The 21,389-nt window shown below is 41.4% G+C and overlaps 1 protein-coding gene and 1 long non-coding RNA gene across 8 annotated transcripts in view; one reads left to right on the forward strand and one right to left on the reverse strand.

Annotated features, from left to right (window-relative positions):
- The window catches only part of FRY (FRY microtubule binding protein), a 307,260-nt gene that overhangs the window by 12,709 nt on the left and 273,162 nt on the right, over positions 1-21,389 (reverse strand). For 4 of the 7 annotated variants that reach the window (XM_057707897.1, XM_057707896.1, XM_057707898.1 and 1 more), the window contains exons 50-58: positions 21,261-21,335; positions 18,847-19,017; positions 12,645-12,845; positions 11,935-12,093; positions 8,713-8,879; positions 7,345-7,534; positions 4,051-4,200; positions 2,814-2,912; positions 879-962 (exon numbers count right to left, since the gene is read on the reverse strand). In XM_057707897.1, the coding sequence (XP_057563880.1) occupies positions 879-962; positions 2,814-2,912; positions 4,051-4,200; positions 7,345-7,534; positions 8,713-8,879; positions 11,935-12,093; positions 12,645-12,845; positions 18,847-19,017; positions 21,261-21,335 (1,296 nt within the window). Of the gene's footprint in view, positions 1-878; positions 963-2,813; positions 2,913-4,050; positions 4,201-7,344; positions 7,535-7,643; positions 7,696-8,712; positions 8,880-11,934; positions 12,094-12,644; positions 12,864-18,846; positions 19,018-21,260; positions 21,336-21,389 lie in introns of those variants that run through there. The other 3 variants (XR_009049071.1, XM_057707901.1, XM_057707902.1) reach the window with 3 other exon arrangements.
- Positions 8,875-11,993, forward strand: LOC130835965 (uncharacterized). Its single transcript, XR_009049074.1, has 3 exons — positions 8,875-9,234; positions 9,550-9,819; positions 11,410-11,993. It is a non-coding gene; the product is annotated as an uncharacterized LOC130835965 (long non-coding RNA).

Genomic DNA, 21,389 nt, shown 5'->3' on the forward strand with positions numbered 1-21,389 from the left:
CCTCTCATCACTTTCTACACGCTCAGCCATGGGCTGTCTTCAGTGCTTGGAGAGGGCCAGGTTCCCTCCTCCCGCGGGGCCTTCACAAAATGTCTCCACCCCGCTCTGCACTCGGCAAACTCTAGCTCAGAGCTGAGATCTCCGCTTAGATGGCACTTCGTGGAGAAGTCTTCCAGAACCGCCTCCCTTGAGGCCAGGTTCTCTTGCTGTGTTCTCTCATAGCCTACTGTTCCTTCCTTCCCTTAACCACGCTTGTCACAGTTTACACATGTACGGCCAGCGTCCGTCTCCCTGAACAGATCAGACGCTCCACCCGGCTAGAATTCACTACTGGACCCACCACGGGGGCCACTCGGGAGTAACTGCAGAATGAATGATCTTAATCTGTTCAAACTTTTCTGTCCAGTTTCCTTTACAATATGACACATGTTTGTAAGCCAGCTGGTCTGAGGTGTGTACTTAAAGCAGTTCTAAATGAGGGGAAAAAAGTCTGTCTGAGTGACTGCCGAAAGGTCAACAAAGACGTTCTCCATTGAAGGAACTAAGTGGTTCAGTGAAGAATTAATGACATTTGGTTTTATATTCTGAATGAAGAATAGATTTATTAGGAAATGGTTAGTATAGTTAGTGTCCAACAGAAAGGTTATTTTTATAGTTCTACGTTTCCAAAAAGAAGACCCCCCCACCCGCAAATCCCATCAACACACAATCATGCTTGGCTCGAATGTCATTCTTTCTTACTCTACAGGTGTCACGTGAATGTATGGGATGACTCATTCTGCCTCTTCCTTTTTCAAGTTCCACGCTTCTTGGGTGGATCAAAGCCAACACACAAAGTCAGAGCACAGAAAAGATAAACTCTAACAGGCTTTTATTACCTTTTCTTCTGAGTCCCCTGGTTGACAGGTAATTACTCCATCTCGTGATCCTCCTGCAAATGTCGCCTTACAATTTGCAAGCCACTATTAACAGAAAGAGATAACAGACATAAGTAAATTTAGTGATGTCCTAAGTATATTTTTATCATCAGTTCTGTCAGGAAAAACAGATTAAGTTTCTAATCACAGTAAAATAAAATATTGCTATAATGACTTTTGGAAAATGTTTTCGTTGAAGATTAACAATTTGAAGTTAAAATATCTGTTTATATGGGTTCAGTGATGGTCATTTAAAAATTTCAGCATTTATCATTTCAGGGTTGTTGTGATGTAGCACCCTGAAGAATGGTTTCACCAGACCATTCCAAATTTGTGTATAAATTAAATTCACATATGGTTAGAAACCTCTCATACTTGAGCTTAGGAGACAGGACCAACACTTCCTCACAGGCTAGGTCAGCCTGGACAGCGCAGCCTGACTCATGGTGCAGCTTCTTCTCTGTCACGTTGAGGCGGCTTTCGTGGGGCAGGTCTGCTTCATTATAAGAAAGGCTACTGTAATAATAGCCCAGCTATTTCAAGGTTCTGCCAGCTTAAGTATCTGGGATGGTAACTAGTATAGATGTGAAATGAACCTTTGGGCAGAAAACACTAAGCCCTGAAGAACTGAAACTCACTCTTGACATGGAAAGACTGGCTTGTTCACCAACCAGAATGAAAGGATTACTTTTATGAACTGATGACTGAGAGGCTGGAAAACAATGACAGCGAAAGAGCCACAGAAACAGAAGACAAAGGGAATTGTTGCAGTAGAATGTCAGAACTCTCCCTTTAACAGGTCATGAGATAAATAACAAGAAACAAAACCCAGTAACTTTAGAATGAATGTCCTCTATGTGTGAGGTTCGTATGCTGGGCAGTTTATGTATATTATTTCTGTTTTAAAGGCAATATTGTGTTGTGGTTAAGAGCATGGACCTTTGAATCCCACAGACCTCGGTTTAAATAGCACTATTCTACCTCCTAGCTAATGAGAATAATACTAGCAACTCCCAGGGTAGTCGTAAGCATTACATGATTTAATTTAAGAGGTAATAAGTCTTATCAGGTGTTGAATACATAGAACGGACTCAGGAAATGACAGCTGCTATAACTGTTACAATCACTATAGCCTTACAACAATTCTGCAAATTACTATTATCACTGTCTTACAGATGATAAATCTGAGATGAGAGGAGGTAAGTAACTTATCCAAGGTCACTAACCCTTAAGTAACTGAGCTGCAATTTGAACTCAAGTCCATCTGACTTCAAAATCCACGCTCTTGTTTAGTGCCTGGTATATGATAGGAAGTGCTCCATGGAAATTATACACAATTATTTGTGGGAAATCAGGGGGTTTGCATGGATGATTTTGGAATCACTTCTGTCTCTCACATTGTACAGTTTACATCCTTGAAGGAAGAAAAAAGCAGAAGCCAAGGCCAAGAGAAACCACAGGGATAGGGAGGAACAGCTATGGAGAGTGGTTAAGAGAAGAAGAGAGATGAGATCCGTCTCAACTGGTTTTGGGTGAGGTGAACACGGAAGGAAGTAATTAACGATTTTAAATTTCTAAGAAAAGAAAAGTTATAGTGTTGATAAAGTGACATATTAAGCAGATACCCACTTTCCCCAATTTCTTGGTAGGGAAATTATAGGACTAAAATTGAAAGCTGAAAAATTTCTCTTTTGTAGATATCATTTTTATATAATCCATACTATTGATAGTTCTACCACATTCTGTTGGAATTCCAGTCCTTCACAGAGAAATAGATGGAGCCTGTCTTCTCCCAAAGGAGGCTCTCTTGGGTAAATCACATCGCCTTCAATGAGCTCACAGTGGTTGGGTTCATTTGGTATTAACTAAACATATATGCACAGAAACAAAGCTTACTGAGAGAGTGGCCTCTTTTCTGTTGTTGTAGGTATCCAAATATTCTTGCAGTTCTAAAACACTGAACTTGAGCTTATCCAGAAGTCCACAAGAAAGGAGCTAAAGACAGGAAAAAAATTTGTATTAAAACAACTTCCAGAGAGACACTGAGACACAGGCATGGCCACAGAGAGAAAAGAGAAGTATATTTAGATGTAAAGTGGGGGTGAAGTGGTGGCATCCATTTTAATAAGCTGTGCAGTTCGTAATTTTGCTTCACTCTCAGTGGCAATTGCACTTGAATACAGCTTGCTAATCTGAATCTCCTATGAAAATATCCATTTTTCGCATATCAGTATAAACAGACAAATCTTAACAAGTATTCCACAGAAGCCTGCATTAAGATACGGTATCCATTTTATGCACAGACTCTAGTATCTTCATCCAGTAATACTCAAAGCAATGTGAAGACAGACCTCCAAATAGGTTTTCAAACTGATTTTGTATTTAATCTATACTTTAAACCATTTAAGATAGAAAGATTTCTCACACTGTATTCCTTGCTGCAAGACAGCCAACCACCAATCAAGTTCTAGGGAAGACCAACTCTTCAGAGACTTTCAAAATGTCTCTAAATCTCAGTAACTACCCAGCAGATGGGATGGTTCTGTGATATGCATGGGTAGGGGGTGAAGTGGTAACACACACCCCCTGCCCTCAGAGAGCTCGCCAGTCTCGCAGGATTAGCATTATATTTATACAGTCACAATGCCGTCGTCAGCCAGGCACTGTTTTAATCAGCGCTTAAAGTCATCATTTGCATTTGGGCTGGACAAATCCATCCAGAGGGCAGTCAGTCTCTTTGAAAGTAGGGAAAGTGATGACATGGTGCCTCTGGGGACCCATCCAGCTGGCCAACGTGGCACGGTGGGGACTGGCTAGGTCTGCTCTGGGAGGTTAGCTCACTGTATTCACAGCCGTCCAAGTCGGCGTCATCAGAGAGAAGCGACAAGGATGCGAAGGGAGCACAGACGGGGATGGCCTCCCGATTCCCTGCAGTCACGGCCTTGGCCTGGGCTGGCCACGCGCAGTCACTCCTGAGCAGACCCAGGCCTCTGGGACTCATACACAACAGAGCTCTGCTCGCAAACACTGAGAGTGTCTTTCAAACAAACCACAACACACACGCGCTTCCCTGAAGTTACACATCTTCAGCTGCGCAGGCCGTCTGCCGCGGGAGCAGGCCTGGGATACTCACGGTCTCGGCATCCACGAAAAGTGTGGGGCACTCAGAGCAGGCGGTGAGCATCTGGGAAGAGCTGACGAACTTGGATCCGATGCCCCGGAGGTTGTCTCCAAGGTAACTGGCCGCGTCACAGGTGAGGAAGCAGAACCTTTTCTGAATATTCTGAAAGGCAACGTAATTCCTGTTTGTAAAGGCCACCATTTAACTTCTGTACTAGAAAAAACTAGTTTTTAATCTTTATAACAATATCAACTGAGCACAGGTCCTTCATGTCAGGGAGGAGGGTGATGGGGCAGAGTGAATGTCTGTCTTAAGTCAAGTGACTAATCACCCAGTGTGAATGAAGTTTCTTCCTAAAATGTCATTTCCCGATGTGTGGATGCTTGTATAATCTTGTCAATAAGTGCTGCTTTTGCTTTTTCCTGATGGTCAGTGCCTGTCAGCAGCTTGAGTCTGCCTAGCGTGTCTGTCAGATGAATGAGAATTTCTGAGATTATTTCAGTGTGGGTGAGAGGAAAGGTCATGAGATACAACTCCTTTCTGTTTCCCAAGATCACGGCTCCCTGAGATACAGCATGAAAATGGGGCCAGAATGAAAGAGTAAATTCTGCTTGGGACCTGTCTCCCTCTGACAGTGTGTCTGATTAGGAGTCTGTAACTATACTGCCTGAAGAAAAACCATAATTAGGAAGAATCTGAGTCACCGAGCCTGTGTTGGTGCCAAAATGAGAACGTTTTTAGCCCCAATTTCTAACACACAATATCTTTAACAAAAAGAACAAAATACTTAACCAAAAAATAATTCCGTTCTAGGCACTGGCTTTCCCCCAGGAGATGTCATACCTTTGAGTTGGAGAATCTAATCCACGAGAAATCCTCTCTGCCCTGTTAACAGGGAAATTAGCAGGTCCCCAAAGAGCAGTAGGCTCTTGGTTCCTTCTAACGTATACTAGAAAAATGCCAACCATGTTGCATATTATTTTTTATTTAAAAAATATCTGAGAATCTTGCTATAATGCACATTATACATATGCCTTTATGGTGCTGTTAGTTTTATGTGCAATTAAAAATAAACTTGACAGTGTTGCAGCCGGAAGGAACGGGAAATGCCACGTATCACACAGCTAGTTGAGTGGCAGGGCTGGGAGTAGGATCTGGGTCCTCCAAATAGTTGGAATTCTTTCCATCTTACCCAAGGATAAGGTAAGATCTGGGTTTGTTTTTTTTATTGTACTGAGAAGCTAGATCTTCCAGGGAACTTCAGAGCCACATATGACTTCCATATAAAAATATCATATAATTTGTTGACATTGTGTGATCAAATGACAATACTGTAACAGAGAAGCAGCAAGAAGGAAATACACTGACTGAGACACTTGGAAAGCCGTCCATGCTGGACCATTAGAAACCATTGCTTGTTTTTAAAACCAAATTATTTTTGCAATTACCTCCTCTCTACCCCGTCCAAAATCCAACCAAATACAGAGAAACGTGGTGTCCAGACTCACAGGAAAATGTTGGGGAACCGTAAACAGGCACGGTGAGGACATGATGAAAGATTAATTGACTGCATGTCTGAAATGTATCTCATTTTCAGCACATTTGGTTAATATGGGTTTTGCTACCTGTATATATTACTCTCAAGCACAGAGCATTTGCTGGTAGCTGAGAAAGTTCTTAAAGCTAAAGGTAACATTAGAAACTGAAACAGGAGGTGCACATTTGTATTACTGTTATTGCGGATAAGCTCCTTAGGAACTGATCCAACACTGATGAAAAAATATCCACACCCCAGTGTGCCTCCCAGGGCCCAGCCCCGCGTCCCAGCTCACTAGACAGCCTATTGCTCTAGTGGCATTAAGTCACAAACTGTACGTTTAAGACTTTAAAAATGTTTTTCTTCGCCCGTTCATTCTTTCTGCATTTACTGAGCACCTGCTGAGTGCGAGCCACCGTGCCAGCTGCTGGGGAATCAAAGCAAGACACCGTTAGCTGCCCTCTCCCAGGGGACAGACACCTAACTAAGTATGACACGCGTAACAGGTGCAACCCCATGTGCTCGGGATCCCAAGTGAAGCAGGGGAGGGTGGGCAGAAGGAGGTCTTTAAAGGAAGGCATCGTTCACTGGGATTGCCTGTCACTGGGAGCACAGAGGGGGGGACAGCAGTGCTCAGGACTACAAGACTGGGCGTGAGGGGTCTAGTGACGATTAAGAAACAATTACTGCAATGGCCAGACTTAAGTATACATTAACCATTATTTAAAAATAGACTTTAGAACAATATAATAAACTGCTCCTGAATCCTTAACAATTACATTCACCTCAAATGGTAGCTTTCGGGACGTTTGTTTTTAAACGTCCATCTGGCTTCATGTCAGGGTGCTTCTGGATTCTTAGCTTTCAGCAGCCCGTTGTTTTCTGTCTTAAGGCTAACAGTCCCCAGCTCATCTCAGACCCAACCTTAGTTTTTGTCCATTCACTTTTCTAAAAGGTCTCACGAAAAGTAAACTGAAAAACTTGAGAGACAGCAGCGCAAATAACACTCAAAATACTGAGAAACGAGCAATTAGTACTACTGGTATGTACTTCTCCAAAAGTGGAAAGGCCTCCAGGCTCAAAAGACGGGTTTACTTTTTACATTAACTAAATTACGGCTTCCTGAATTTGAAATCATTTAAAGCAGGTGATCCCAGTTTTTTCATTTCTCACTGTTTACATAATTCCTCATTTCCCTGCCTTTGCCTTCGGTCATGGCCTACTCTGAAGGTGATCAGAGGGCCCCCTCCACCCCTCAGTCCAACCAGGTTACTGTGCCTCTCTCATGATAACACTCAGCAGAACTCAACCTCTAGAAAAGTTTCACAGGCTGGCACATTGAAGGAATTCACAGTGGGGGCGGGGAAGATCAGAGACAAGGGAAAACACAGTGAACAAAAAAGATACAGGAGAGGTCTAAGCAGAAAGAAGAGCTGGCAGCTGGGCTTGGCAGAAGATGCCACCCTGTGGTCTTGCCGCCCCAGCGGCTGCCGGGGACGGATGACGCCAGTGAAAGCCAGAGGGAGGGAGCGAGGGGCACAGCACGGCGGCCTGAACCCCTGAGCTCAGTGTCTCCACAACGCCAGCCTGAGAAGGCTGAGTACACGAAGACTGAACAGAAGAAAGGATGAAGTCAGAGGAAACCGAGGGATGTCTGCAGGACAAAGTAGCCTAAACCCAGCACTTCACCCCCTAAGTTAGAAGCCAGCTGGCTCCCCGGAGAGACCGCAACCCCTGAGCATCCGTGGGCACCCCCGCGGGCACCGTACCTTGAACAGGGAGGAGAACACGTGGAAGGTGTACACAGCACAGGAGCCGTCTGAGTCGCACATGAGCTGGTTGATGTGGCTGCGCCAGGCCTCCTCGGCGTCGTCACAGGCCGTGGGCTGAAACGCAGCGAGGATGGCCGAGAAGAAGGGCGAGGGAGGGGGCGAGACTCCCCTCTCACCTTCTCCAAAGCTGGAAAAAATGCACACGCCAGTGTCAGGAAGTGGCGCCCTTCTCACCTTTGCCGCCCGTGTCTGCGCTCACCCTGTGGCCACCGTCCTGCTCACTTCCCCCGCTGGGGTGGCTCTGGGAACCTGGCTCGCATTCAGAGCTCTCGAGAGTCTCTTCTAACTCTAGAAAAGAGAATGTTCACTTCTAAAATTTCTGGGATTCCTCCAACCCTGATTTCCTTATAGAAACGGCACCTCTTTCGGCAACTGCCCCTCGCTCTCCTGGCTGGCCTTTCCCTGGACACAGGACACATTCATTCCTGTGCTTTGGCCCATTTCAGTCCTTTTCATTTTTCAGTGCAAAAAATGATGAGAAAGTTTTTGAATCTTTTTCACTTTTCCTTTGTGGAGGGACAGTATTAGTGAAAGCATATATGTAAATGCCCGGGAGGAAAGGAAGTGAAAAGAGAAATGCAGGGGGAGACAGAGGAACAAAGAGGAAAGAAAAGTGAACAAACAGTGAAAAGTCAAAGTCCTTCTCTAGGTACCACCTTAAGCTGTTTCTCTGGCAGACGGATAGGCGTCACTGTAACAGAAGGCCTCTGTCCAGCCACATCAGAAGCTTTTACTTAATTCTTATTTTCAGCATGCAGAGGAGTGATTTTAGGATTCTGACTTTCTTCTCCTAAAGTAAATCTGCAGCATTATTATTTGTGATTTATTCTAGATGCCACATTAGCGGGTTTTTAAAAAAAATCTGTCCTCTGCATATTTTTTCCTATTTGTATTCCCTGACTAGATCTCACTTGTCTCAGAAATGTCAGCCACAAGTCTGAAAGCCACCCACTTAAAGAGTAGGTATTTAGCGTATAAAGGGCCTCTTGTTCTGGTCTTTTAATTCAAAATGGAGAGACGTCCCTATTTCCAAGCCTTGCCATGCTTGCTTATTTTCAAAGCTTACAAGGCCTGGACCACATCCCCAGGCTCCCTCTTGGCTTTTTACGTTACTCTAGGGCTTTATGAGTTCTGAGAGGCGTAGCCTTTCTGGTTCCCCATCAGGCCCTACGCTGGAGCTAGATGACTGTCCCCGGCCGAGAGCCCTCCCAGTCGTATGTCTGCTTGGACTCCTTTGTTAGGAAGTCCCAGCAGCATGAGCCTGACACTTAACTGGAGGTGGAGCGAACCCACTACACTCTTCACCTGGCAAGAGTAAACTGGTCCAGCGCTCGGTTGCCTTTTTCTTCTGCCTCAGTCATATCCAGGCTAAAGCTATCGCTGCATTCGAACGTTGCCGGGAGTTCATTGATGGAACTGGAAAGATCGTCCTCATGCACCGTGGTGTCCTCCTCCTCCTGGACAGCGTCGGCCTGGGAGTGTAAAAAGAGGAAAGAATCCCCCCAGCATGTAAGAATATCCACAGGAAAATCTGAAATCCTGAGAGTAACAGAAATTGGGTGCATCTGTCTTCTAGCTATGGTATAGTCAATTTCCATACCTGAACTCAAGAATTCTCTGAAGTACTGTGCTTTCTTTATCTTCTTTTCAGTCTTTTCCAGGAGAGTTCCCAAAGAGGCTCTCAGTAGATTACTGTATTTGACCCATGCTTATGAAGCATAAATGCTAAACTTAGAAGAGACCCAAGAGACCCCCTGGTCCAACCTCCACATTTTGTAGACGAGGAAACAGATGCTCCACGTGGGAAAAGGACGTGCCTAATATCAGGTATATAATCAGAGCCAGAGGTGGGACTAGAGACACCATCTCTGAATTCAGAACTCTTTTCATTGTACAACCCCAGTCTTTTAAAGCGAGTTATCTGGAGTTAACTCTCCAGTATATTATATAATATATAACGTATCCACTATTACCTATGGAAACTAGAATTTAGAATCATCAGTGCCTGGCATAGTAAAGGCTCCAGCAGTATCTACAATGCTCACGAGTGATCCTGAGTTATTCACCGAGCCTGCCACGTTCACAGACCTTTCCATACTGAAAATCCTCTGAGATCCAGATACATATATGCTTTATTCTCAGGAATATCCCTTGAAGATAACAGAAATGAGAGGCTGCTCTCACGTTGCTATAAGATATGGAATGAGCAGCAGGATGAGAGGGCTCTTGGGCAGGCAGAGCTGGGATCACCGAGGGGCAGGAAAAAGACGCAGCAAGTCAAATGGAAAAAGAGGCTGGGCTTGAACCTGGGCCGGGGGAGGTCATCTGGAGAACTGATTGTTCTTTACGGAAGGAAGGAAGGCAACTGGATCACGGAGCAGAAGAGGAGAGGAAGAAATCGCACGTACGTGGGTCAGTGAGTCATATTCTTAAAACAAAAACAAAATCAAGGCGAAGTAGATGTATATGCGAATTAAGAGTTATCACAGGATGACATCTGACTGCCCATTTGGTATTTTGAATCTAGGATGAAATAGGGAAATTAGGAATGTTTACAGATGTGTTAGGGAAATAGGTTATCTCAAGTCTTTGAAGGAATTGCTCTTAAATACTGAGTTTCAGAGGCTTATCCACATCTGCTTCTTCCTCCTTTATTTTTTATTTTTATTTTTTTATCTTTAAAACATTTACTATTGCCATTTAAAAAATACATAGTTTCTCTCCAGTTAGAATTTCATTAACAGTCCACTTCATATAATTTTGTTGTTGTTAAAAACTCATTTATCCTTTACCCCAAATTTTGAATGTAAACATTAACTGTCAAGGTTGATAGCCATGCCATTAACCAGCTTAATTTTGGCTAGATGAATGAATCTGCTTTCTTGTGTCTGATAAAGTGGACAGGACACTGTATTTTATTTTACTTTTATTTATTTTTTAAATTAATTTTTATTGGAGTATAGCTGCTTTACCTCTTCCTGCTTTTTAAAACTAGAGTGGTGCCAATGACACTGCTGACTGGCCTTGGTTATTAGTGTTTATAAACTTAATCTGTTGGGGGTGGGCTGAGTTCCTATAAAAATATCTTCTGTTTTCTCTTTCTAATATCACAGATATAACAAACATTGCAGAAGCCCAGCTGATGTGAAAAACAGAGATAGCGTTCCAGAAATTAGACTCAGCCATTCCTTGATAGAATTTCTTGTTAGATTTCTCTGTGAATCCATGAAAATATTACTACTTAGGCAACGCTTTGTATGAGATATCTATGTAACTTAGCATTCAAAATAGAAAAGTTGAGAAAATGACTATTGCAAGACTGAGAAATAACAAATGCTAATGACTTCACATTTATTGTGTGATGTCCTTTCCATAAAGTTTAATTTCCTAATATTAAGATTCTGGCATTTTAATCTCAGACAGCTTTTCTTTCTGGCCCTTTTTTTTGGCTAAAAAAGGACTCTACTAATTCTAAGAATCCTAGTCATATTCCTTTTGCAATGGGGAAGTCTTAGGAATAATTATTTTTTAAGCTTCAGTATTTTTAGGTGATTGCAGTTTCGTTGGTTGCTCTTAGTTTAAAGTATATAGATTTTGCTAGATCTCAGACATATTATTATTACACTGTAAAAGAATACAGAATAGCCAGTATTACATTTTTCTAGTAGAAGCATCAGAAAGAATATACTTGTATAAGTGTTTTCTTTCTATTTCATTTTCTGTTTTATACCACCACAACCAAACTAAAGATAAAGAAAACTTTATCTTAACAGCAGTAGGTTATTTGGGTATTTCTAATATAAGAAAATACAATTCTGTGCTAGTAGGCATTTATGTGGGCACATATATGAACAGTGTAGGAGTTGATAGTTTTATGGACAAGATAGTTTATGGAAATTTTGAGAAAATAAACCTTCAATGAAATACAGATTTTTAGATTTATTTCTAAAAGCTGATCTTTTGAATAAGGAAATTGTATCTATTACTTACTTTTCTCCTCAGAGAGCCTGCGTAGGACAGTTTTCTGCATAATACTGTGATTGATACAGAAAATTCTGATAGTCTGCCAAAGGCGAGGACGGAATCAACGTACAGACTGTATAACCGGTTCCCACACAGGAAAAAATTTCCCCCGGTCCGTGCACGCACCCACACCTCACTTAGCAGATTGTTTTATAAGTCATAACAAAGAAGGGCAGTTTTGCAGTCTCGGCTATCTCAGACGTATACCAATTTGTTTTGCCATTAATCAGCAGTGTTCACGCTCTATGGCAGATGTAGAATGTTTCTTTAAAAGGACCTCAAACCAGCTCTCTTTCAACCAACAGGAAGATGGCTGCTCAGGTCTGTGAGAGTAAAGCAACTTCAAAACCTAGGTTTAGGGGCACAAACGCAACTATTTCAAAAAAGAAAGAGGAAGATAAAGATAATCCCTCCATTACAACCTGCTAAGAATGCTCAGAAAATCAGAAGGACATTTTTTTTTTTAAAGAAAACTATAATGAACGATCGCCAAAATCTCTTCACCTTTGAACCCTCAGAAATCTGGAGATTATTCACATCAGGCAGAGACGCGTCAAAGCTGGCTATCCTGCTGTGAAAGGCGTGAGGGCCAGCGGGGGTCACGTCGCAGGCGGTGCTGAGTTCCATGGGGTTGGTCTCCTCAGAAGGGGAGAGGTTCATGATCTGTTGGGAAAGCAGAGGAAGTAAAACACAGCGTGACGTTCCCATGCTTCAAAGGCTCTAATTATTCTTTACATACGAGAACACACCAGCGTACAAGCTAGCTGTTGGAGGACAGGTGCTAACTGTTGAACATACATACTTCACTATCACTGGAACTTGGACACAGCAGCTGGCAAGGCCCAGCACTGGAAAACCCAAACACCCCTATTTCCAGATGACCCCATCAAAATGTCTGTCATATTTCCTCAAACTTCAGATGTCTGAGGAATTTTTAAGAAAAGATTTCAGCATAATAAAACTTATTTGGGGAAAATCTAGGCCTGAACAGATCTGATGGCATTCAGGGCTTAGAAAAATCCCAGTGTTTGTTTCCATTTGCAACCTACAGAGGAAAGGCGGGTTAGAATCGGTTAGACACCACCTAATGTTTCAGATTTTAGCTTAGCAGCTGTGGAAAGTTTCTTTAGCTGCAACTGGAAACTGCACCACTGCTTTTACAGAAAGGAGTCTCCCAGTGTCTTGGGAAGAGAAGGTGGAGGGTTCCTACTCACTAGGTCGGAGTGCTCCAGGATCTGGCTGGTGGTGAGGTCCTCCTCTTCGGAGGACTCGTCGGAATCCTCGTGGTTCATTTTGTTGAGGCTGGGGGAACTTCCTGAAAGCTGGCGCTCCTCCAAAAGCTGCAGGTCGCACTTGTCCAGACTGTCCAGAGAACGCCTGCGGACTCCCCAATTGAAATTGTCCATGCTCTCGCCCTGAAATCACACCATCCGCTGCTTTTTAAGGTCAAAATCCTCCTGCACTCACACCTTCACACATTTGATTAGCCATAGCTTAGCAATAAATATTTCCATCACGAACTCTCAAGCCCTCATGGCCATGGGCACCGAACACTTGGCTTACATGATGTGAAAAGTAGTAAAAAGCACACTATCTTCACCTAAATGCGTATTAAATCATAGGTAGACATGGTTACACACTCTCCTTCTGCAGAATGGGTCACATCTTGTTTTTTTGCAAGTTGATCTGGGGATACTCTATAAATGACCCGTGTTAACGAAAATCTGTCAGAAAGAGACTCTTAATGTTAAAACAACATCAAAAGAGATGTCCCCTCCCCAAACCCTGCCCCTGTTTAGTACTGCTTTCACAAGGAGAAAAAGCAAGGGCTATGCTTGTGGCACATTCCACACCCTCTGGCTATTAAGTAGAAGAGCATCAGGTAAACATTCCAGCCTGTTTCTGCTGCAGCAGTTTTCACAGGTAAAATGCAGCGTTACGGGGTGTCAGAGCGCAGCTGGGCACATTTGGACCATCATGCACTGTGCAGGGGCCAGAGCAGCAAGCCTTCAGTTCTGCCTTAGGCTCATCTTTAAATAACTGTCCCAACGTAGAAAACAGTTGCTTCCCTGGACCTGAATGGACTGACTCGGTACCAAGGATTGTTGCTGAACTGTACATCTGTACCGAGAACTGGGCTAAGTGGCAACACAAAGTGTTAAATAAAGAGTGTAGATATATCTCAGACTTTCTCTGCAAGCCATCAGATATTAAATAAGTTTATTTGATGAACATAGTTTTTTTTTTTTTTTTTTTTCCCGAAAACTAATCTGGGTTTTATTCTTCTCTCTGTTAAGATAGGAATAAATCTAGAGAAATATTACTAGCCCACTGATGAGCAAATTTTAACCTAAATAAATAGGTAACCTGAATAAAATCCAGCACGGAATCTTATTTATATTAGTCATTTGAAACACTGATGGTTCACTGACATAAATAACTTTTTTTTAAATGTGATGTTTATTTTTATTTTATTTTTTGTATTCTGGCCACACCGTGTGGCATGTGGGATGGTTCCCCGAGCCGGGATCGAACCTGGGCCTTTGCAGTGAACGCGCTGAATCCTAACCACTAGCCCACCAGGGAACTCCCATAAATAACTTTCTGATGAGAGCTCAGTAAATAGCATAATAATATAATTTCAATGAGAGAGGTAAATTATTATTAAAATTAATGAACATTAAATTTATTTTCCTCTGGTTTTAAGGGTCTATTTTTCTAAAGAAATTAAACTTGCCATTCTCACAGATCTCTCACATAATAGATGCTTAGCTTTTCCAAAGTCTGTTTTGGTTATTGATGGTGTAAGGCAACGGGTAAGAATCCTGAACGCATTCTGGATAGGATATGGAAATTATCATCATTCACCCCATTTATGGTATTTATGATTGTTCTTAGGACTGTTTGCTTACAAGACTCAGAACATGGTTTCCATAGTTTGTAGCTGTATCTATACCTTCTATCTGTAACTACTGTGATAAATTACCACCAAATGATTTTTTTTTTTCCTGGTAGAAAAGGCTGACTGTTGTGCTGGTATCTTAAAATAGCTATTTTAGTGAAAAGATGAAAAAAAATAGGAAGAGGCAAGAGTTCTGGGAAGAAAAAGAAAACGCATTGTGTGAAGAAATAAAGAGGGTAAAGAAAAATGTGATTATAAAACAGAGAAAAAAGAATGTGAAAATTACTGGGGAAAAAACTTAAAACTATAAAACAAATTCACAAAACTGATTCTCTTGCACCAAATCAATGGATAGGTTGGATGAACTATCTCAGGCAGCAGTTCTGGAAATCTCTCACACTGAACCTGGGCTGCATTGAGCTTGCAGAGAAATACAGACATCTAGGGCCAGAGAATGCTACACTGGGCACAGGTTGCTGCTGGCACCGCCACCGCTGCTGATTTGATTGCAGCCCAGGTGAAGACCTGAATCAACTGGGCATGAGAACTGGGAGTCAGGGAAGCTGTTCTTGCAGGAATAACACCTGGGTGTCTTGCTAGAGGATGCAGTCACTCCATTAGAGGCAAAGATGTTGAAATTGTTTCCCTGGTTGGTGGCTGAGGGGCTGAGATGCAACAGTAGCCTAGCCTACGTTAAAGTCTGTCGTGATTAAAAGTCAGCTGGGCCTTCTCATAGCACAGGAATACCCCTATTGGGAGAGCCACCTTCCAACCTCCCCACACCCAAATGTCAGATGTGCATTTTATGTTACCCACAAGGTCAAAAGCCAAACAGTGTTTCACTGATTGAGTCATAGTTTCTATGTGTGAGAAAATTTAGAAGATGGCTAACTATTCCTGATGGACAATTTGCATATCCCAGTTATCAAACTTAAATAACCACTCAGGACTTATAATGATTGAATATTCTAGAAATGCTGGAAATCATATTCTTTGATATTGGAATTCCAAAAAGTAAGAATTATTGTTGAAGGAACTTGGATGGTCAAATATGTTCCCCCAAATGTACCTACTCAGAGTAAGTCTATATGACATAGATACATGGTAATCGCAGGTTAGTTTGCCCAGGATAATCCTGGTTTATGCCTGTTGTTTGGGTGTAATTATTACCAGACCCCTTTTACTTGTAAAAGGGTCCACATCTGGATGAAATTTTATAGTCCCCATATAAAGATAGCTCCTAATTCCTGGAAAATAAAAGAAATTGATTGGAAGTGCATGTCTTATATTGTTAGATGCAGTTTGTTGATTTCACCTTTAATAGAAGAATTTAACAACAAAACCAATCCAGTTGTGCAACTGCCTAATGAGAAATCACAGGATTTCCACGGGTCATATTTAAAAACTCACTCTCTCTCAAGAGATATAATCATGCAACTTCCAGAACTAGACATATAAAGATTTTAAAACTATCCTGTATTTATACTTCAGAAAATATTTCCCTTCTAGAGCAACCAAGAAGAAATATTTCTTCTGTCACACACATCTCAATGTAAATGTGCAAATAGGCATACATACTCTAGAAGGGGGGAGAAAGCAGTTACACAGTTATAAATCTGCAATGATGCAAAATATCTACTAGCGTATCTGAATTGAAAATAGCATCATCTTACCTGAAGTTCCTGGGTAGCAGATTGAATGGACAGAAAAACAAACAAGAGGTCTATTTAAAATGATTACATTACAAATACTCAAGCGCATTTGTCTTAGCTTTAACACAACAGCAACTAACTGTGCTAACAGTATATACTTCAGTAGATGCAACTTAAAGATGAAGGCAAAGATACACAGACTTCAAAGAAAGCAAGTAGTACCAAACACCGGAAATTCCAGACCTCTTAGCAGCGGATGATGTAGCTGGTAACAAATCATAAACACAATTTCTGAAATAGCTTTCCACTTCACTGACAACTTTGGTCTCCTCAGCACTTTTTTTTTTTTTTTTTTTAGAATGCCTAAATTTTTATTTGTGAGAAAATCACGAAATGTCATGGAAAAACTAATGAGGGTCACCAGCCGGGAAAAAAAGGTGGCATCACCTGACCCTGCTCACAAAACCAGGAGTGTTTGTGACCATGATCTGTTTCACTGCCGAGGCGCCATTAATAGCAAAGACGCAGCACCCTTTAAAGACTCTGAAAGGTTCAAAGGCAAACCCTGAAAGGTATTAGTCAATAAATTCTGAGACTATTTAGCGAAAAGCAGTAGACATGACAAAAACCTTGTTTTTTTTTTTTAATCAATGGGTTTTGATCTAGAAGCCAAATACGCTTACCTTTTGCAGATGAGGAAATACTGAAATTATTCAGTGACAGTACAAAGGAACAGACATTTAGAATGCCTACTCTGTGCCTGAAATTATGCTAAAAGCTTTACATAGGTCATCTTACTTGATCCTCACATCAACTCTATAGGCAAGTATTATCACCCCCATTCAATAGATGAGGACACCAAGAGAAACTGCATCCAGGCTTAAGCTGGGTCCAGTGGCAGAGCTGAAAGTCAGAGTTGGACCTGCCTGACTCCAAAGCCCTTACATTTTCACTCTACTACTCTGTAAGCACGCTAGAATCCCTTATTATAACCTTATTAAAAAGTAACAAAACATTCTCAAATGGTTTATTTTATTTGGATAAAATATATACTTTCACACTTCAATTTCTTATAAAATCTTAATCATACAAGGTAAAATAATCACTGTGATTTTTTAGTTCTTGTTGGTTAGGACAACAGAACATTAGAAGGAAGGCATAGTAATCATTTTCTATTGTCCTTGAAAAATATTAGTATAATATTTATTTTCAAGTGATGGCATCTATGGTTTATTTTGATAGAAATTAAATTTGTTAATTCTGAAATTGTGTCTGATTCCTCTATTGGACACCATTCCTGCTAGGTCCCTTCACATAACACATTTTTCTTTGGCTGACACTGAAAAATGATGCCTTTCTTGTTTCATCGATTTTTCCCTCCTTAGTTTAGCTTCCAGAGTGAAGAGGGTGTCCAAGCTTGAATTCTAGCCTGAGAGCAAAGATAAAGTCAGTTGCTCAGATCAGGAAGCTAAGCTTTTGACATTCCATCTACCTCTGGCTCGTTTCGAAAGTATTCAAAACAGTTGTATTTTGCGTTAGACTTTTTAAACAACCCTCACTGCATTTAGCGGTTAATTTCTTTATCACTAATTATGGTTAACAGTCAGAAAACTCTGCAGTGCTTTTTACTGGTTTGAGAACAATTCAAGGTGAAAGCTGACACTTATTTTAAAGATGCCTTGAGGTCAGTGCCTTTATACTGTTAAAGCACTGGGTCTGCTAAACTTGCTTCCAGGGCAAGAACTGGTAAAGAAAACATTCTTCATCCTGAGGGCATGATTCTCCCTTGCTGAGCACAGACAGCCGGGGTGGTCGGTGCCAGTAAGGACAAAAATGGATAGCTCCGTGGCCTTGCCTCCACATAAGTGGGTCGGTCAGCAATCATATCCTTTTACGGAAGGTAAGCAGTTACTGGAAGCATCATTTCCCACAAGTTTATAGTTAAGTTAGGAGGTGCCTCCCTGCCATAGGATATGATAAACTTTGAGCCTCTATAACTGTACGACTAGCAGGAAGCCCTTCCTTTGTCTGGGAAATAAGAGTGTGCTAAGTTACATGTGAGCTAATGTACGTGGAGCCCACCACATGCCAGGCTGGGTACCAGGCTTTAATTCAGATGCCATCCCCACTTCAGGGAACTTCGCATCCATCCCAGGAGGAAAAAACCTGCCTCTCAGCTGGAACATGCCCCCGAGCTACTGAAATGATACTCCTCCTTCCAATCCCAGTTTCCAAAAACATGACTCATAACTGAAAGCATCTTACTAATAAACAGATCTGCATTTGCCTGTTGAGACTTGAATTCAGCTGCTCCAGGTGTTAAGAACCAACTGAAAGCAGAGCCAAGAGCTCTCGTACGTTAAATCTAGCTTCAAGTTCCGAGGATTTCATCAAACAGCACAAAGATGCCGGGCCCCTCAGGCTCCGATCGCGTGTTTCAGCAGGCAAGCTTTGAAGTCATCACATTAGAGCAATTTCACATTTAAAATAATAAAATGTTGAGCATGTTTTACCCAGGTACCAGAGAACAGGCTCGGATCTTGAATGTTTGCATGATTTTTTCTTTTTTGTTTTTTTTTAAAGTTCACCTTTGGACTACACACACACAGAGTCTCTGTGTGGTCATTCAAAGTCAGATCTTTGCCGTTTAGAAAGAACTTGGCAGCTTTGGCCGTGGGCTCAGACAGGAAGGGTGTGGTGACTTTTGCCAAAGTTAAGCTGCTGTACTTTGAATAAACTGATTCAAAATAAAGTTTACAGCTTTCTAATTAAAGAACTCATTATTTAGCAGATAGAAAAGAAACCGCTTTGTCAGTCAAGGAAAAGGCTGAGCGGATGGTTTTCCCTGAGCCTGTGCCATACCTCTCCATCCTCCAGCTCCACGTCTAGGAAATCGAAGTCTCTAAAGACCCGGAACTGCTGCTCACTGTTGGTGTCGTCCATGTTCTCCTGCTCCCGGGCGCCGTCCTCGGAGGACACCAGGCTCGTCTGATGCTCCAGGAGATCCAGGTCCCCACACGACGAGAATATCACCTACGGACCAAGAGTCCCCTACTGAGAAACCGCTCTCCCTTCGGTTGTTTGTGCTACAAAAACTGTAACTGGCTCCTTGGAGCACTGTATTTCCAGTACACACCTAATTCCTTAAGTGGGTATTTTTAGAATGTTCTTTTATTATTTATGTTGGACAGGTGCCTTCAGATTAAACTCATTGCAAAGACGCAAGTTCACGCACTAGGAAAATGTTCAAGAGTGACATCGCTCCTTCTTAATGAAAAGTGGATCGTGTGTGTGTGTGTGTCTGTTGTGTGTGTGTCTGTGTGTGACAACTGTGTGTGTTCACAGACAGTCTACAGCGGCCAAGAAACTTTCCACTGTTTCTGCACTGACTGAGGTTAGAAATTGACTCACACACACATACACATCACATACATCTTATCACGTGAGATTTTAAGGATTACTGATGCCAAGATAGTTATTGTAGAGTGAACTGTGAGAGCAAAGGATTTAACCCTTTTAGAGATAAACCAGGAACTGGTAAGGAGAAGGAAACAGAAGTCAGGAAGTACAGAAGAGAAGCTGAGCAGCCATGCTGGTGCTTCATACTTAAATTCCTGTCCTGTTGATTTAAATAAAACTTTTTTTCTATTAAAATTTTAGTCTGTTAATATTTCAAAATTAACTGCTATGTTTAGGTTCATTTCACTTGGGCCATTTTAATATAACTTTGTAGGAATAATAGACTTCAAATAAACCTAAATGTTTTGCTATCCAGCCTCTCCTGAAAGCAGACTGATATTAAATAAAATGAACACATTCTTTATTTAACTATTATAACATCTTGGTCTTCCTTGAACATAACCAAGTTATTTATAAGAATTTAAATATAACAAATGTCTCTCAAAAGGAAAAAGAGTAAATGGAGTTTAAATATACTTTTTTTTCTCCAGTGTTTAAGAACCATCATAGGATTTGCACTAGGTTTTCATAAAAACAAGACACATAGTCTGTATAGGAATTGCAAATGCGTATATGATATAAATAGCACTGAGGACCAACTAGTCGGTGAGAGATGAGACAGTAGAATTCTGATTTCCTCAGCTGAAGGCTCTCTTTGCTAGTTAGTGCTAGTTTTCTTATTTGTAACATAGTAAACATTTCTAGCTAGAAGGGCCTCAGCACAGAAGCAGACAGTTGAAATCTGAAGGACACAGTGTAAGCACAGAGGCTGTAAAAAATGGCTCTCGCTGGCTGTCCAGCTGTTTTGGAGGTAAAGGGCTCTCACTCCTCCCCCTCGTGGGCTGGGAGACTCCATCTACCATGCCATTGTCTCCTCCTTGTCCCTCTTCCTCAGTGATGTCACAGGAATAGCAGCAAACTCACTGATCAAGAGCTCAGAAGGAGACTTCAACGGAGGCCACCCTTCTGGCTGGGGCACATCCCCAGATGATTAGAGGTATCAACTTGTGCTTCAGCACATACCTGTGAGTCTCTTCTAGATCACCTGCTCATGAACCACATTAGCATATACATTTTACAATTTTAAAAGTAGGTCCACAGAGAAACTGTTTGCTAGTTCGTACTTGGGAAATTACTTAGTTCGCTATTTTCTTTTTTGGTTACTAACAAAGATGCTGTGATATAGATGAAATAAAAATACCTGGTAAAACCAAACCCTGAGATTTTTATTGCTTTTGCAACAATATTCTCACACACACAATTTGAATTTTCTAAACTTTATAAAAGCATCAGAAGCTAATTTCTAATATTTCAATTATTCACTTATTTCAAAGCCCAACGGCATATTTTTTTTTCCAACTGTAGTATCGTGGAAGTTTATGAGAAAAAACATGGTAGTATATCACTATGTTCACCTTTATTGTACATGAGTAAAACAGTCACATCACAGTAAGAGGTGTGTGTACAGAGAGTAAAATTACACCCAAAAGGAATGTATATCATATACGGTGGTGCAGGAGACAGTCACATATACATATTTTAAGGAAGTCTGGGCATATTTATTAAAAAAATCCAAGATACTAAAAACATGAAAATAACAGTTTTTATTTACCAGCTGGAGCAAATAGCCAGTAACATCTTTCATTGTTTCTGAACTAAGTAAGATTAAAAATCAAAGTGTGGAGAGAAATAATCTAAGGGTTTGATCTAGATGATGGATATTATACTTGTAATTCATAGTTGAACCCTCTAAACTATATGACCAAAGGCAAAAAGGATATGATACCAAAATAAATGTGATACATGACAGAACTTACTGATGGATTTTTGCTTAATCCTACTTCTTGGCCACATAGAGAGAGGACGTGCACCAACTTCTCTTTCGTCCTCTTCTGGAAAAGAAACACACAGGCAGCTTTTAATCATGGGGTCCTGTGATCAAATCT

This window comes from Hippopotamus amphibius, chromosome 14 (genome assembly GCF_030028045.1).
Source record: "Hippopotamus amphibius kiboko isolate mHipAmp2 chromosome 14, mHipAmp2.hap2, whole genome shotgun sequence".
Lineage (NCBI taxonomy): Eukaryota > Metazoa > Chordata > Mammalia > Artiodactyla > Hippopotamidae > Hippopotamus > Hippopotamus amphibius.